The 15,952-nt window shown below is 56.4% G+C and overlaps 1 protein-coding gene across 2 annotated transcripts; it reads right to left on the reverse strand.

The window, feature by feature from the left end:
• Window positions 1-1,959: 1,959 nt before the first annotated feature.
• Window positions 1,960-5,891, reverse strand: EVX1 (even-skipped homeobox 1). Of its 2 annotated transcripts, none has more exons than XM_053927133.2 (3): window positions 5,130-5,789; window positions 3,357-3,601; window positions 1,960-2,790 (listed from the first exon to the last, which is right to left on the reverse strand). In XM_053927133.2, exons 1-3 carry the CDS (start codon window positions 5,554-5,556, stop codon window positions 2,251-2,253), a joined length of 1,212 nt encoding a protein of 403 aa, XP_053783108.1. In that variant the 5' UTR covers window positions 5,557-5,789; the 3' UTR covers window positions 1,960-2,250. The 2 variants fall into 2 exon arrangements, with proteins under 2 accessions (XP_053783108.1, XP_071077936.1); XM_071221835.1 differs by having other exon boundaries at window positions 2,251-2,790; window positions 5,185-5,891.
• Between the last annotated feature and the right edge of the window lie 10,061 nt (window positions 5,892-15,952).

Consider the following 15,952-nt stretch of genomic DNA (forward strand, 5'->3'; position numbering starts at 1 on the left):
GCTTGGGAAGGCAGGCATCTCTGTGTGCAGAAGTGTTTGCTCTGGAGCTCAAAGAAGGATGGAGGCCAATTGAGAAGCCCACACCTGCTGAGGATATACCCACGGATAACCCTTGGAGTCCATGCATTCTGAACTCCCAGCCTGCTGAGGACACCCATCTCTCCCCTTACTCCAGCATGACTTCTGAGGCAGCCACAGTGGCTCTTCTATGGGGATGGAAGATGAGAGTGAGGTGGCTGCTGAGGACTGTCTGTCCCCTAGCCCTGACAAGCCCAGAAATCCACCCTTGTAAATGACTTTCAGTTTGAGAATGATTCAGACAGTTCCATCCCAACCAAGGACTCTTCCTCCCTCATTTCCTGAATCCCAATTTCCAGACCCAGGTTGACCAGCAAACCCGACTCTCTGCAGTGCTCAAGCTCCACCCCCACAGCCTCATTTGTTTCTACTTGGGTTGGAGTAGGATCCATGAAAACTATAGTCCAGAGTCACCTTTCCTTAAAGGGTTGGAGCAAGTGGAGAAGAAAGCATTGTAGGGGTGAGCCCCAAGTGGGGTCAGTGCTCTGCCAGTTTAGCCCTGGAAGGCTCCCAGCATGCAAAGAACTAAGGAAACGTGAACCTCAGGGCAGCATGGAGCCTGCCTTCTCCACCTCTGTGCAATGTGGGTTTGGAGCCCACCCATGCCCAACAAAAATTTGGGAGCCTCCCTTTCTGTGGGTCCATCTTTTGGTTCCTTCCCTGCTGAACTAGCAATTCAAAGAGTCAACCTACTGCCTGCTGCCAAAAATAATAATAATAATAATAAAATGCTAAAGTGAGAATCATGTCCAGCTTTTATTGCAATATGGTCAACAAATTGTAACAGCAAATTCTTTGGGCTTCAAAGGAAAACCAAAGCAACTTCATTACCTACAGGAAGAACCACTCCCTCCCAGCCAGGGTGAAGCTTGCACTGGGGGTTACAGGTTCTCCTATCCCTCAAAACTGGCTGCAAGAATGCGTGTGGGAGTGAGAGTTAGGGAGTGGCTCCCAAACAAACCCTGGTGGAGGGGAAAGACAAGGTCCCCAAAAGGGGCAGACGGCAGCTCTCACAAGTATGTAAAAGTCTGGCTCCAGTGGCAGCTTGGGAGGAAAATGAGAGGAAGAATGATGTAAAATGCCCAGTGCAAAGGGAAGGGCCAGAAAGCTCCTGGCGAAGGCAGAGGCTGGAAATAACCTCTAATTTGCCTCCAGATACTGAGGGAGGGAGATGAGGCCCTGCTCCCTAAGCTCTTCCCTGGGCGCCTTGTTAACAGCGCAGCTCTGGCCTCTGTGGCTGGCTGCTGGCTGCATAGTGATCATTATTATACATTCAACATTCAAACCCTTCTCACACACATCACTTACTAATCAGGGTGTGAGTTAGGCCCAGGGAGAAGAGGCTTGGTAAAAGACAAAATGGGACCTTGTGGTGGAGGGGGGTCGGTTCTGTGGCCTCCCTGCCAAAGTTTTAAAAAAAGTGCGGGTAGGGTGGATGGGGGGGGGGGCGGTTGGAGATGAAGTCGCAAGTTGAGAGATATCAAGAAGCTAGGCGAGAGGAAAGAGATCAGGTGCTGGTAGATGGCAGAACCAGAAGATGTTGTGGAAGTGAGGCTTCAGGTAGGCAAGAGAGCGCCCAGGTTCCATGGGAGGGCCAGGGTTCTCCGTGGTAGTAAATCATCTCTCTCACTGTCTCCCCTAGGTGGCTGGTGCATTGCCATCCACAAGCCCCTTGCCATGCCTTGGAAGAGCTGGCGAAGATTAATCTCCACCCGCTCTGCATACACAGCATTTTGTTTAGAGAGACAGCAATTTCCCTTTCCAGTGCTTCGGCTTGGCCCTGGGGGGCGGGGGTGGGGTATCCGGGGAGGAAGGGGTGTGAAGTGGGGGGCTGAGCGGCTGGATATTGGTTGCTTTTGCTGCTAAGTTTGTTTAGCTTTGGAGCCACGGCTTCAACCCGGGGACGGGGCAGTGGGTCCAGTGAAGAATAGCAAAGGGGGGTCGTCCCAGAGGAAGGTCCCCCAGTCTCTGCCTCCCCATTCCCGATCCTGCTACCCAAACGCGCCAGCCTAGGCTGCTTCCTGGGCATCCACATCCTCCAGGCCTAGTCCCGCTGGTCCTTTGCGGCCCTCTTCTCTCCCCTCGGTGCCCTGGGGGCGGGGAGGGGCTCTGGCTGAGTCTGGGGGGCGGCCCCCACGGGCGTCTTGGAGCCGGCAGCCCGCGGGCGGCCCCTTATCTGGTGAGAGGCACCTCCTCTCTCTGATCCAGCGCGACGGAGGAGGCCTTGCTGAGCACCGAGGGCGCGAAGGTGAGGAAGGAGTCCGAGCGGGAGGTGGAGGCACAGGTGAAGTCCGAGGCGGTGGCGGCGCGGGGCGCCAGCCCGTTGGCCGGGCCGCTGTGGCAGGCGAGGCAGGAGCAGGGGCCGCCCGCAGAGGCTCCAAGTCCGTGCGCGGGGCCAGGGTAGAGAGGCGGGTGGCGGAAGGCGCACAGCAGTTCGGGCCGCGGGTAGGGCTGCGACAGCACGCGGAAGGTGTCGAGCGGGCGCAGCGGGCCGCTGAAGGGCGAGGCGGCGGCCGAGGCGGCGGACGCGGCGCCCAGGCCCACGGGCGAGTAGTAGGGCAGCGGCAGGTGCGACGGGAAGGGGTAGGGCAGGCCGCCCGCGGCCGCCGCGTGGCTCATCATGTACGTGTAGAAGGCGGGGTCGGCCGGGTGCGGCCAGGTCATGGCCAGCCGCTGCCGCTTGTCCTTCATGCGCCGGTTCTGAAACCACACCTGGAGGGAAGAGAGGCACGGGCTGGGGAGCCGAAGTCCTGCCCCACTGCAGGGGTGATGCCCGCAGCGCGCAGCTCGCAACTCCGAGCCTTTGGGCAGGGGCTGATCCCACCACCACCACCTGGAGCGGGAATCCCTCCAGGAGAGGTTCAGAGAGTGACTCCAGTGTCTGTCCTTCTTCCCTTCTGCCCCCGCAGCCAGAACTCCCTGGACTGCCAGAACCACGCGTCAGTGCGCTAGTAGTGGGGGACACAGGTCTGAAGCAGCAGACAGCGCTTCCCCAGAAACACATCCCCTTCCAGCCGCTCTCCCTTGGGACGCTTCCTCGTCACGGGCACAGCCACCCTATCCCTGCTGTTTATTTGGCTAGGGACAGAGTCAACCTTGTGGAGGGTAAATCTGCCACACCTGGCGCCTGCCCCAGGCCTGGGCACCCCCAGCTGCCACGTGGGCAGGGAGACCACAGACCCGGATTCGTGGCTCAGGCCCGGTTTAGGAACTGCGCAGTGCTGTTTACTTCCTCCTGAGTGGGCGCACCCCCTCTCCCTGGTCCCCGGACCACATACCTTGATGGTGGTTTCCGGCAGGTTTAGGGCGGCAGCCAGCTCACATCTCCTCGGCCTGGATACGTAGTTCTCCCTGTAGAATTCCTTCTCCAGCCGTGCAATCTGCTCCCGGGTGAAGGCGGTGCGGTATCGGCGCATCTGGTCGCTGGCACTGCAGGTCAGGGTGCCCTGCGAGCCACCGCCGTTGCTCTTGGGGGCCTCGCTGCCGCTGTTGGGACTGCTGGCCAGCGCCTCGGAGCCTGGCCCTGCACAGGGAGCCCAGAGCACACACGCACACACACCACACAACAGACACACAACACGACAGACACAAAAACGCTGCTGATGGGGTCTGTAGGCCCAGGGTGGAAAGAGACACCCCCTCCCCTCTCAATAGGCTCAATCACTGCTTCTGCTGGGGTGCTGAGGACTTCAAGAACCCAGGAAGGAAGGACAGGGGCTCACCGTTCAGATGAGCACACAGCAGCCATTAGGCCTGGTTTGGCTGCTGTTTGGGAGGCCAGTGAGCCCTGCTGGGCACGGAAGCCCCTCCTGCCCTGGGGCTCAGGTGAAATGCAGTCCCTCTGAGCCTTCTGCCCACTCTTGCCAGGAGTGGGCAAGGCTGTGGGTATTTGACAGGCGAGTGAATTGACATGCACCATTGTGCTGGAGTATTGTGAACTCTGGGTCTTAGTGCACTGAGGGATGCTGGGCACGAACTGCTTTCCTTGGTTTTGTGTGGAGGCATGAGTTGCAGGCATGGCAGAGGAGTGTGTGTATGCGCACCCTATCACCTTAGAACATGTGCGTAGAGTGTGAGTTCTCCGAAGAGCATGCTAGGGTTAGGGAGTCAGGGGCGAGGTGGTAGTTTGTGAATGTGAATGCTTGACAAGGAGTTGGCTGCTAGGGGCAGGGGATGGTTTTTCTTCCATAGTAGGCTCTTCCCACCCACCCCATCAGCTTTGTGGAGGAGTGCCTGCTGGTGGGTTCTCTAGCTTTCCACCCCCTCAGGGAGACTCCCTTCCTGGGCATTAACCACCACCCCACACTAGCCCCTGGTCAGGGAGGGGATCTCCAGCTCAAGCAGTGACAGCCACCCCCCCCTTCCTCCTTTGGGCCGAACCCAAGGAAGGGTGGGGCTCCCGCCCCCTGCAGCTCCTTTTCCTTAGGGTGGAGAAGTGGGACTGGGAAGGACAGGGGAAAAGGGGGAGGGCCAGAGCTTTGCCTTTTCAAATGCAACCGGAGACCAAAGGCAATTAGATCATTGGGACCATTTCCGACCTGGCGCCACCGAGCCCGGGAAGTGACAAGGTAATTTGGACCTCTGACCGACGTGCAAACTGGTCGAAGGGCCTCAGCACCCAGGCGGCCCGGGTCAGCGGCGGTTTTACGGTTTTTTTTATGGACTCCGCGCTTCCGCGCCTGGATGCGCCTTACACCCCGCCAGCCACAAACTGCCGGAACGCGCGTTTGATCTCACCCACGCCCGGGGAAGGTATCTTCCAGACGCAGTTGAAGCAGTACCACAAAACTCTGGGAGGATGGGGTGCACTTTGATTCCCCCTCAAACCCAGGGCTTTCGTCTCCCTCCTCCCCCCAAAGCACAGCTGTCACCCTCAGTCCCGCCAATGCCAGAGCACAGAAGGAGACCCCCACCAGGGCGCAGATAGCAGGGAAGAGTTGCTCCAGTGGGTCCCCCCGGCCACCCTGAGGGAAAGGAGGGTCTTCCTCCCGTCCAAACTGAAGTGGAAGGTGGGCGCGGTGGGAGGCCCGGGAAGGGGGCGCGGTGGCTACCTTTGCTGTGCTGGTACTCGGCGTTCCCCGTGGCGCAGTCCGGGGTGCAGCTCACCTCGATTTCTTCATAGAAATCCGACTCAGTGTCCGAGCTGCTGGGTTGCCCCTGGCCCGAGAGGCTGTCGGCCGAGGCAGCCGGAGGTCCGGGGCCGAGCACGGCTGCCCCGGCAGCGCGCGGCTCCGTGCCCGGCCCCGCAGCGCTTCCCGCTAGTCCGTCGACCGGCTCCTCCTCCAGACCTCCCCCACCGCGCTCCCGGGAAGCTGGAGGACCCGCCCGCGGGCTCAGGCAGCCGCGGGGCACCATCTTCTCGGGAGGCTCCGACAGCGGGCTGCCCGCGGCTTCCGACAAATTGGAGACCCTCTTGCCAACCAGAGTGCCAAGCTGTCCCCCATCTAAAAACATAACCATGTCCTTTCGGCTCTCCATCCCGGGGCTCTCAGGAGCAAGGAGGGGGGAAGCCCCAAGTGAGTTCCTAGCCCCCGGCTCCCTGGGTCCCCAGAGGTCCGATAGATCTTAGCTGCGGGAGGGAGAAAAGGAAGCCAGGCGACTGGATAGGCGCAGAGCGGCCGGAGCGCAATGTCGACGGTGACGGCGGTGGCAGCGGTGGGGAGCTGGGGTCACCTTGTGCTGCGAGCGCTCCTCTGCGCCGCACCGCCTCTGGGAGGAAGCCCCATTGCCCTCTTCTTTCTAAGCTGTCATCCTCCTGCTGCAATCGTCATTACAGTACCGCTGGTGACGCCACTCGGCGAGCTCAAGTGGATAAATAGAAACGTCTGCCACAGCGAAGATGAAAGGAGACCCGCAGCTAATGGCTCGGCAGTGATGCGCCAGGTGTGGGCCTTGCTCGAATGGGGAGGAGAGTGTGAAAACAGAGAGACACACACACTGAGAGAGGGAGACACCCAGGCAGAGGGGATGCAAATGGAATTCCGCAGAAAGAAAACAGAGCTTAACGCGCACAGCGAGTTCCGCAGGGGCCGCGCGGGACTCGGTAATTGAATATGATTTTGATTTTTTTTTTTATTCTTGCTTCGGCTTTGGTTTCTTAACTTGGTGCCTTGAGCTAATACTGGTAAGAGAATCCGTAATTGTATTTTAGGAGTGTGAAGGCCGAGTCACAAGACTCGCTTCTCCCGGCATTATTACAACCGCCTGTCCCTGCCCAGCTAACCTCAAATGGGCTCCAGAGCCTTTTTACAAGCTATCCAAAAACATATTCTCCCCACCCCCCACCCCTAAGTAGTCTGGAGAGCTTGAGCCTGGGGTATCCTTTCCCCCTTTTTTCCTCCCATCTCCTACCCCCAGCTATCTCCCCGTTCATGGGAATCAAAAGAGAACTTTGCTCTTCCCCCCTCCCCCCAGGGCAAGAGATAAATGTCTTAAATTTTTTCTTTAAAGACCCGCCTTGGCTGCTGACTCAAAATGTTCACAGATTTTCTTTTATCTCCCCTCTTCCCTTCTAGGTGGCCTCAAGCTTTGGACAGCCCGGCTGGACCTCCTGGTGTATTTGTAGAAGAAAGTGCCTTCCCGTGGTTTCGGGGGGTCGCCTGCACTTCAGGTATGTATGGCGGGGAGAGGTCCTAGGCCTTTCCTTCTTTTCTTGCCCATCCTCGGAGTGAATGAATTCACCCCCCCAAAACGGGGTTTTTGAGGGAAAAGGTGCCCATTAATATGGCCCCTACAGCAGCAGCGCCAGAGGCCCCTCGCTGAGAGAAGGCACTGTTCTTCCCAGAGATTTGGGGCAGGGGTTCTGAGTGCTTCAGCCACAGCATTGGGGTTCGCAGAGATTCGCCTCACAGGGTTCTCCCTGGGGCCTTCGATCCCAAGAGAGACATCACCAAAAAATGCCCAGAAAAAGCAAGTGACTGGGACTCTCATGAATCTTTGAGGACAGAAGGAGAACCTTGGTGGCAGAGCTGGTGAAGGAGGGGGGACATTTGTTGTACTTGATGTCTTTGAGAGCAGCAGCCCATGGGTTCCCTCTCAGGTCTTCTTCCAGGGAAGACAATCTAGAAGCCATTAGGAAACCCTGAGCAAGCAATCAGGGCCAGGCTGGTAGGCTGGGTCTCTCCCCACTTTGCTGAGGGTGGGAGGCAGGCCCCTTCTCTGCACTGCCACCTACAACTCTCCTTTCTCCACCCCCTGAGACCTGCCAGCTTTAAACCACCAAGGGCTGCCCCTGCACCCCCCTCCTTCTCCAGTGTCCCAAGACAAAGCCCAGTTTCTGAGATTCGAAAGGAAAGTCCTTATATCACTATCTTTTTTTTTCCTATCTCCTACTTTTCTCTCCTTCTCTTCCTTTTTCTTTTTCTCCACTCTTCTCCCTGCCTCAGTCTTCCTATCTGTGGGCTAATGGAGGAGGTGGAGGAAGCAAGGGGTTCAAGGAGACAGTTCTCTTCTCATTCCTGCTTCCGACTTATCTCCCTTATTCAATAAGATTCTCATTAACCTGGGGAAGAGATTCAAATGCTAATGTCCACATAGACATCTCCACTCCAGGGACTCCCAAAGCCACCATCTGCTGAGCATTGCTAGCCCCCAAATCCTGGGGGATATTTAAAAGGTGAGAGGAGTGGTTCCGACCGGAGGGGATCAAATCCCAGAGCCTTTTGCTGCGGTGCAGAGTTTTCTGAGGATTTTGTCACACCCTGCTCTTCCCAGCCAGCAGCCAGAGCCTGGGGGACCATCTGGCTCCTCTCTCTCCTTCCTGTCAAAGTGAAGCCCCCAGCATCTGTGTCAGAGCTGCCTGGGTCGCTCACCCTCGGTTGCGCCCTCCCAAGGCTGGGTCTGGGGCGCGCCCACCCTCTCCTTCCTCGGGAGCCCTCCGCCTTCTCAAAGAGCCCCCCTCCTCCCCGCTGCGCGCACCTCCGTGGGGCCTGGTCCTCCGAGGGACTCCCGGCTCCCCTGCCCCGCCCCCCGTTTTGCATTCAATTGGGAGTGCTCTGCGTTTGATCCTCTTCTCTGGGTTTTCCCTGCTAGATGAAAGCGGGGCAGGATTGAGAGATCGAGAGGTGCCACTGGCGTTTTCTTCCTGGGCCCTCCCCGGGAGGAAGGAGGCTCCAGCTAGGACACAGCCCCTCCAGGGGGTTGGCTGCCTCCTCTGGGCTTCGGATCTGAAGCTCGAGGGGCGACCCCGCCCCAGCCCCAGCCCCACTGCCGCCCCATTCCGCTCCCGACTGCTGCCTGCACCCTTTCAAAGCAGCCTCAATTTCCCCTTTCGTTCGGAGCCTATGACACCCCCGGACACGGGGGGAACATTTTTTAAACCAAATGTCACTTCCAAAAGCATCCTTTCGTCAACATCAGATGAAGAGAGGTCGGATTTTTGACACGAGAAGGAAGAAAACAGGAGGGGACTGGATGAAAACACTTTCTGCCGTTCGGGTTCGGAGGGTATTTTGATAGTGTGGTTATCACTGTGTCCTGAAGGTTCTTCCCGACACGGCTGGAGAAGGAAGAAATACGTAGAGGGAATGTCGTCGGCAGCCGGCAGGTCTGGGCGAGCCCTCCAAGTCCGAGCGGAGGTGATACAGCGGCCTAAGTAGGGCCCGGCCCAGCCCCCACAGCTTCTCACCTCCCTCGGCCTGCTGTCCCCTCCCCGCTGGGTGACAGGCTTAGGTCCCGGCGGCTCCTCTGGGATTGAAATTCTCGGGACTTCAAAAGCTCGCGGCTCCGCTTCCTCCCGGGCTGGGCCGGGCCGGGCCGCGGGAGGCGGGCGGGAAACCCCGGGAGGCGACGCCGAGATAAGGCGTGCCCGATGTGTTAACTGGAATCGGAAGCCGGGTCTGGGCCACCAGAAGCGCTGATCCTGCGGAGCCACTTCGCTTCCCGAGAAAACCCGCCTCGGGAGAGCGGCGCCGAGGGCGGGGAGTGCCTCAGTGGTCTGCGGGGCCCCTCGGGTGCGGCGGTCTGCGGCCTGAGTACCTGCTCCAGCCAGATGCGGGGCCTCCCGGAGGCGATCGAGCGTCCCCGCCGAAAGGAAAGGGCGAGGAGACCCGCAACAGGGACGCAGGGCTCCGAGAGCTGGTTTGCTGCTTCGGTGCCAGCAAAAAATTGATCAGGAAACGATTGGTTTTGCTTTCCACTTTGGTAAAACCTAAGAACAAAGGGAGCTTCCCTTCAAACAATAAGCGTTGCCCGGCTCTTGCGGATCTTGATCTTGGGCCTTTGGTCATCTTTCCAGGCGCGGTGCAGGCGGTTGACCCTCGGAGTTCGGAGCCGCTCGGTCTCTGAGGCAGGGATCTGAGCGGTGAGGGGGCTCCTGTGGGTGGGTCCTGTCTGGTCCCTGGCAGCTGCGAGGCCCATCTGGGAACTCAGAGCTCGGAGGCACTGTGGGATGGACCCTCCAGAGGTCCTGCTGCCCCAGGCAGATCACTCCTAGATTACTTCCCCCATCCCCTTGCCCACCCTGCCGTGGTAGTTGCTGGCTTCCAGAGCCTCTGCTGGGGAACACAGAACAGTTTCTTCTTCAGGCAGGCAGAACCTGCGGCTTCTGGAACTCTGGTTTGGACAAGTGCTCCCTTGTCTCCACGCCTCCTGAAGCAAAGGGCCAGGCTTCTGGGACAGGAAACTGGATGCTTTCCGGACCCAGCTGCCTCCTCCTCCTCAGGTCCTTGGAGCCAGTAGCTATGCAGCTTCTCCAGCCTGAGCTGTGCACAGAGGCCTGGCCAGCCCACATCCTTACATCCACCAGCTGCCCATGCCAGAGCTGGAGGTCCTGGGGCAGGACTGGAGCCCTGAGCGCCTCCCCAAGCTCAAGGCTTGACCCTGCCTCAAGTCAGCAACGTGGAAGGGCCCATGTTCTGTTCAAGGAGCAATTCCCCCAACACCCAAGACCCCAAAGACCCAGGCATCCCCCTTTCCCACCCTGGCAGAGATGATACAGGTTTTTTTCCTTCACTGTTACTCTCCTGAAATTTGCCTTCTTTACGAAGTGCATTCACACCCATTTCTCGTTTAATCTACACAACATTCCTTTAAAAGGCCTTAACAAGTTGAAGTGCCTTTTCTCCTACAATGATAGAGTGACTGGTGGTCTTGACTCAAATGGCCAGGTCCCAGCTGAGTGTCAGATCCTGGACCAACCAGTGCTGCTTCTTAGGCCTTGTCCCTCCTTGGCCTGCAGGGATGTCTCAACACCCAACAGTGGCTTAACCCTCCATAAAGCAACCTCCACACGCCCCAGCCCTCTCTGGGACGTAGGTTGGCCCAGGTGCCTCTCAGAAAGGGTACGCAGCTGCCCTCAGAAGAGAAAGCTCAGGGCCTACACTGCCCCACCTGTGATTTCCCAGGAGGACAAAGAGAAACTCCTTCTGAAAGTCTGGGAAACCTACATGATAACAGCAGTCACTGTTCTAAGCATTTCCCCTGTCCTAGCTCTTTCCATCCTCACAAGAGGCCTGACAAAGATACTAAGAATCATCTCTATTTTGCAGCTGAGTAATCTGAAGCCCAGAGAGGAGGCTCATATACAAGTGACAGAGTCAGACTTAACCCCTATCCCTCTAGCTTCAATCGTAACTATTAGAAAATACCAGGCATTGCACTGTGAGCCTTTCCTTCCCAAAACTCCTCTTGCGGTTTTTGCCAAAGCCCTCCCTCCTCCTCCTCATTCCCAGATGGAGTCATAGAAGTTGGGAGAAGTGTGTGTGGTGGTGTGGTGGGGGGGGGGGGGGGGATGGGGGTGTGGGCAACTAACCTCTGGTCACTTGCTTTGGGCATAAAAGAGAGTAAAGGAAAAAAATGGCCCCCCAAACATTTGGAAACTTCCCAGAGAAGACCCCCAAGCCTTGCCCCCCTTTAAAACAGAGCTCAGAAGCTGGGTGGAGATTGTGCAGGGACCTGCAGGGAGGCAGAAGCCACCTTAGGGATGTGGAGGGGGAGGGACTAACTGCTCTGCCCAAGCAGGTGGGAAGAGTCTTTCAGGCCTGAGTTCCAAAGTATCAGAATTGTCACTGCAGCAGCTGATTCTGGAGACCCTGAGAGACAAAGTCTAGACCCCCTTTGACCATCACTGTCTACTGTGGCCCCAAGCACCTATCTGGGAAGGCGCAAAACTGCCCAGGGTCACCCAGCCAGTTTTAACCTTTCCAGAGTCATGGCCCTTTCACATATCTGGCAAACCTCAATGCACAGAGGCATTGAGGTTAGCCCTCAGTCTCCTGGATTCCCCTAACACTTACAGCCCCCAGAGCCACCAAACCCCAGGCACAGTTGCCTGATCCCTTTGCTAGGGTGTGTGACTTTACCAGGACATTTCTCTTACAAGGGACAGCTGCTTCTCCAGGATTGATTGCCCGAAGTCCCAAAACCTAGGGGACCGGCCAGGACTCTCCACACTGAGTCCAGGACTGAGCACATCCTTCTGGCTCTGCACATGCCTCATCCAAAACCTAGACCCTGGAGGTGCATCTGGGGCAGAGAACGCTGGGTCTTGGGGCTTTTCCTATAAAGCAGGGCTAACCTTCCTTTGGGATAAAGGAGGATCCCAAGGGAACTGGCAGTTGTCATGGAGTCCCCTTACACCAAGAATTCCTTTTCTGCAAGGGAGGAGGGGCAAACGGCCAGTCGGTTTTGTTTTTTATAGATTTCATTTGGGTACAAACCCTTTCCAAGTGCCAGAAGAGCCCGATAGCCCTACCCAATGGAGCGCCCCACACCCGCAGCCTAGTTCTGGAAGGGAGAACCCGCCTACTGCTACACCAGCCAGGGTGGTCCAACCAGGCGACCCGTATCTCGGTGGAGTCGTTACAGGGTGGGATCTCTTTTCCGCGACTTTACTAGCCCTCCCTAAGTGTTCCCTCCCGGGTGCCGGTCTCTCTGTGAGTCTGTTTCTGCGTGTTCACTGACCGTATGTCTGTCTCTCCCGGGTCCTTGTCCAAGGAGGAGGCCAAAGCCCCTTTCTCTTTCCCCACTCGGGGCCAGGAGACGCGGTGGCGCCAGACTGCGAACGGAGGACTCACGACTGAGGGTTAGATGGACCGCCCTCGAGCGGGGCAGTCGAACCGGTCGGGCAGGCTAAGCAGCTCCCTCTGCGAAACGGAAAAACCCTCGTGTGAGGAGTTCAGGGGACTGATTTTGATAGAGCCCCTTTCCTCCCATTGCACTTCGCAGTGGGCCCGGATAGGGTAGAGTTTCTCCCATTGTGCAGGGGAAACCTGGCTCTCAGAGAGGTTAAGGAACTTGCCCCGGGGCACGCAGTTGGGAATTGGCGGAGCTGGGGTTTTAACCCAAATCATCCAGCTTTTCTGGAAGCCACACTCTCTCTCTGACGTGAGCGTTGTGTCCCCAGGGCCGGAGGACAACGTCCCCTAACACCGCAGACAGACGAGCGCGGTGCCCTGGGCACGCTTGAAGGACACGGACAGGGGCCACCCTTCTCCGGTGGTTTTGGTAGACGCGGCAGCCGGTGATTGACCGACGGGCAGGGCTGATGTTGGGCTGTCACCGTAAGTCTCAGGCACAACGGGAAGGGTGGCTGAGGACAGGAAGGGCCAGAGGGCGCCGCGACGTGGAAGGACTGCGCGTTCCTGTCCCCGGGGCTTAAGTGAGTGAGGTGCGCACGCGCCTGCGGCAAAGGGTTTCAGAGGGTGGGGTACCGGCTCTGAGGGGCTCGTTGTAATGGAGGGAGAGCGGGGTGGGGGTTGTCGGTCCAGAGGACGCGGTGTCACCCTCCGGCCCGGACTGGAGTGCGCACACAGACCTGGCTGGGACCTGGAATCTCAGTCCCTTCCTGTCCCACACGGGGCCGAGCCAATTGCAGTGTGTAGCCCACCGAGACCCCTTTTCCGACCTGGGATCCGGCCGACCGCCCCGTCCTAGCCCGTGGCTCTTTCTGCGCCCTCCTCCCCTCCCGCCCCTAGCCGCGGCGGTGACAAAGCGCAGCTCCCGAACTGCTGTCTTGGTGCGCCCCCCACTGCCGACCGCCAGAGGCGGAAATCGTGGCGAGTCCCAGCGTCCTACTTGGCTCCAATCCCGCCACTCCGTCAAAGCGGCAGCCCACCCCAGGCTCCCCGGAGGTGGCCGAACTTTGATCGGTAGAGAGCTTCACCCCGTCTTAACCGCCCACCATCTAAACTGGACCCCAGGGAAGGACGGCAGGCAGATGCCCCACCTCCTTTCCTTAGGCCAGGCTTCTAGGGACGGGTAACTAACCGTGACCAGGAGAAGGGCTGGAGGAAAGGGGTAACTCCTTTGGAAGGGGGCTCGGAATCCCCCCACCCCTAGGCACACACTTGTCGAGGCTGGCTACAATACGGGAGGGTGACATGGGTGGGGGTGCCCTTATATAGATTCCCCTGGCCAGCCAATCTGATCAGTCATTCCTCCAACGCACTTGCTGACCCTATTTGTTGTGGAAGCTCAGGCACTGGGGATCCCCGGGACACCCCTATCCCTGCAGACCTCCAGTGATTCTTTTTCTTGAGCCTTATTTAGTCCTGAGGCCCATTTACAAACAATGTGCTCTTCTCAGATTCTCTTTGACCATGTTTCTTGAAGTGTGGCCCCTGCATCATCTGGCAACTTGTTGGCATTGTAAATTTCAGACTTACTGAAACTCTTGGGGGGGGGGTGGCCAAGCAATCTGTTTTAACAAGCCCTCCGAGTGATTTTGGTGCGCACTCTGGCTTTAGAATCGCTACCCTATGGATTCATTTCATTACCCTGGTTTCTACATTCCCATGGTTCTCCACTGCGCCTGGAATGCCTTTTTTTTTTTTTTAATATACCCTATTTTTTTGGTACCCTGATACAGAATTTGATGCCTCTGCTACCCATGTTTACTCACTCCTGTTGTTTCTCCATGGATCTCTTGGTGCACTAACCTATTACTTATGGTGTCATATCTCATTCAGCTCCTCACTCTTCTTCTCACTCATCCACTAAGGACACGCCTCACTCGCTGGCAGATTAAAAGCTGCTCTGGAATTGAAGCATCTGGAGCAGAATGGAAACCCTACCCTACTCAGAGATTTCTCTCACAAAAGGGCATCCGGGTCCTTGGCGTGTGATGGACTTGCTGTCTCCAGAGTGGAGAAAAGCAGATCCGCCATGTCTGGGTACCCCTCTTCTGCCAGAGAACAGATAGGATGGAAAGAAGGGCCTAGGACAAGGAAATATGAGGCATGGAAACAGGTGTTCTATGGGCTCCCCAAGGACTATGGGCAGGGACACAAAGGGGCTCTGCCAGAGCCTCCCCCTTGCAGATGGTGGTGTAGGCATCTGCTGTGGCTGGTTAAAAGCAAGCCGGTTTAATAGGAACCAACAAGGCCTGAGCCATGTGTCTATACATATAAATACTTTATCACTCAGTCAGATTTTTCTAGTATCAGACATACTCCAGGGTGCTATTTAGTAAGTTAACTTTATAGCTAATGTTATAAATTAGGCAGTGTGGGGGCCAAGGTGCCACCAAGAATACCCACAAATGAAGACAGCTGTTATCTTCTGTGACCTGGGCACTGTTCTAAATGCTTTGCGCCTAGCATATCACTAATCCTCACAGTTCCATTGTGAGGTGGGGTGGAGAGACCAAGTCAAGGAGGGTTGAAAGCTTACTCAAGTTCACACAGCCTGCTAGTGGCAGGGATGAGATCTGAACCCCAGCAGCGTGATGGCCAAGGCCAGGCCCCTACTCACTGGACTCAGCCTGCGGAAGCAAGAGGCCGTGCCCTGTGACCTCACAGGGTAGATTTCGTTCCCAAAGGTGGCTACACTAGTCAGAGCCCTGAGAAGACTGCAACGTCATTGGGCAATTCTACCACCATTGTCAATAGTCGTTAACAGTTGGATGGTCTTTTCTTACTCCGGGAACATTTTCACACTCTCCCATTTGATACCATAATCATGTGTAATAGGAAGAGCTATTAATATAATCCCCATTTCATAGATGAAAAAAACTGAGGCCCAAAGAGGTCACTCGCCCTCCCCCCAAAATCATTCAGCTACTGACGTCAGGCAAAGCAAGGAACACTGTTATTCCTTTGGACGTATTTGTCTTTGTTTTTTATTATTATTCTCACTTGAGACACATATTCATTCATTATCATCTTAATCGTTGACATCTCTCCATTACTTTAGGTTGCAAAGGCTTCTCTATTTAACACATTCTTTGCTTCTCCCAGGTCCCTAAGGAGGTAGAAAAGGCCACAGCTTTTCTTTCCAGTTTCCAGCTGAGCAAGTCAAGCTTCCAAGAGTTCAGGGGACCTGACCAAGGTGGCAGAGCCACAACAAGGATCCACGTCTCAGACTCTTCACAGGCAAGAGTGTGAATTTTGTAGAGAATTCTGCAGACTGAATGAGCTATTCTTAATTGCTACCCCATCCTCAAAGGCCACCAATACTGACAGAGGCACAAAGGAAAGGCAGACAGTTGTGAAATGCTGCCGACAATTTAAAAGTATACATAACATAATGTGCTGTTAATGCAAGTTGTTATTATTATAATGGGCTTAAAGTTGTTTCATAACTTCCATTATTGGCAATATGTCAACTTGGGAATGTTTTTCTAATCATTCTAGAGTCAGCCTTACTGTTCTCGGAAAGAGTTGGAAGAGGAAAGAAAGGTCCCTGATTTAAAAACAGGCATCGAAAGGGCCGAAGGAGCCCGCATCCAGGCTGTAACTCTGCCCCGGTCGCAGGCCCTCAGGAACTGCCCGCGCTTTCATAGGCGGCCACAGTCAGGCCATGATTTTAATCCGAAATACGGCCCATTGACAACGGAAGAGCCCAATTCCCCCAGACAACGGATTAATTTTCCTTTTATCAGAACCTTCCCTCCATCACGGTCTTCATTTTTTCTCAGCCCAGACGATGGATAAAG

Source organism: Desmodus rotundus, chromosome 6 (assembly GCF_022682495.2).
Source record: "Desmodus rotundus isolate HL8 chromosome 6, HLdesRot8A.1, whole genome shotgun sequence".
In the NCBI taxonomy this organism is placed as follows: domain Eukaryota; kingdom Metazoa; phylum Chordata; class Mammalia; order Chiroptera; family Phyllostomidae; genus Desmodus; species Desmodus rotundus.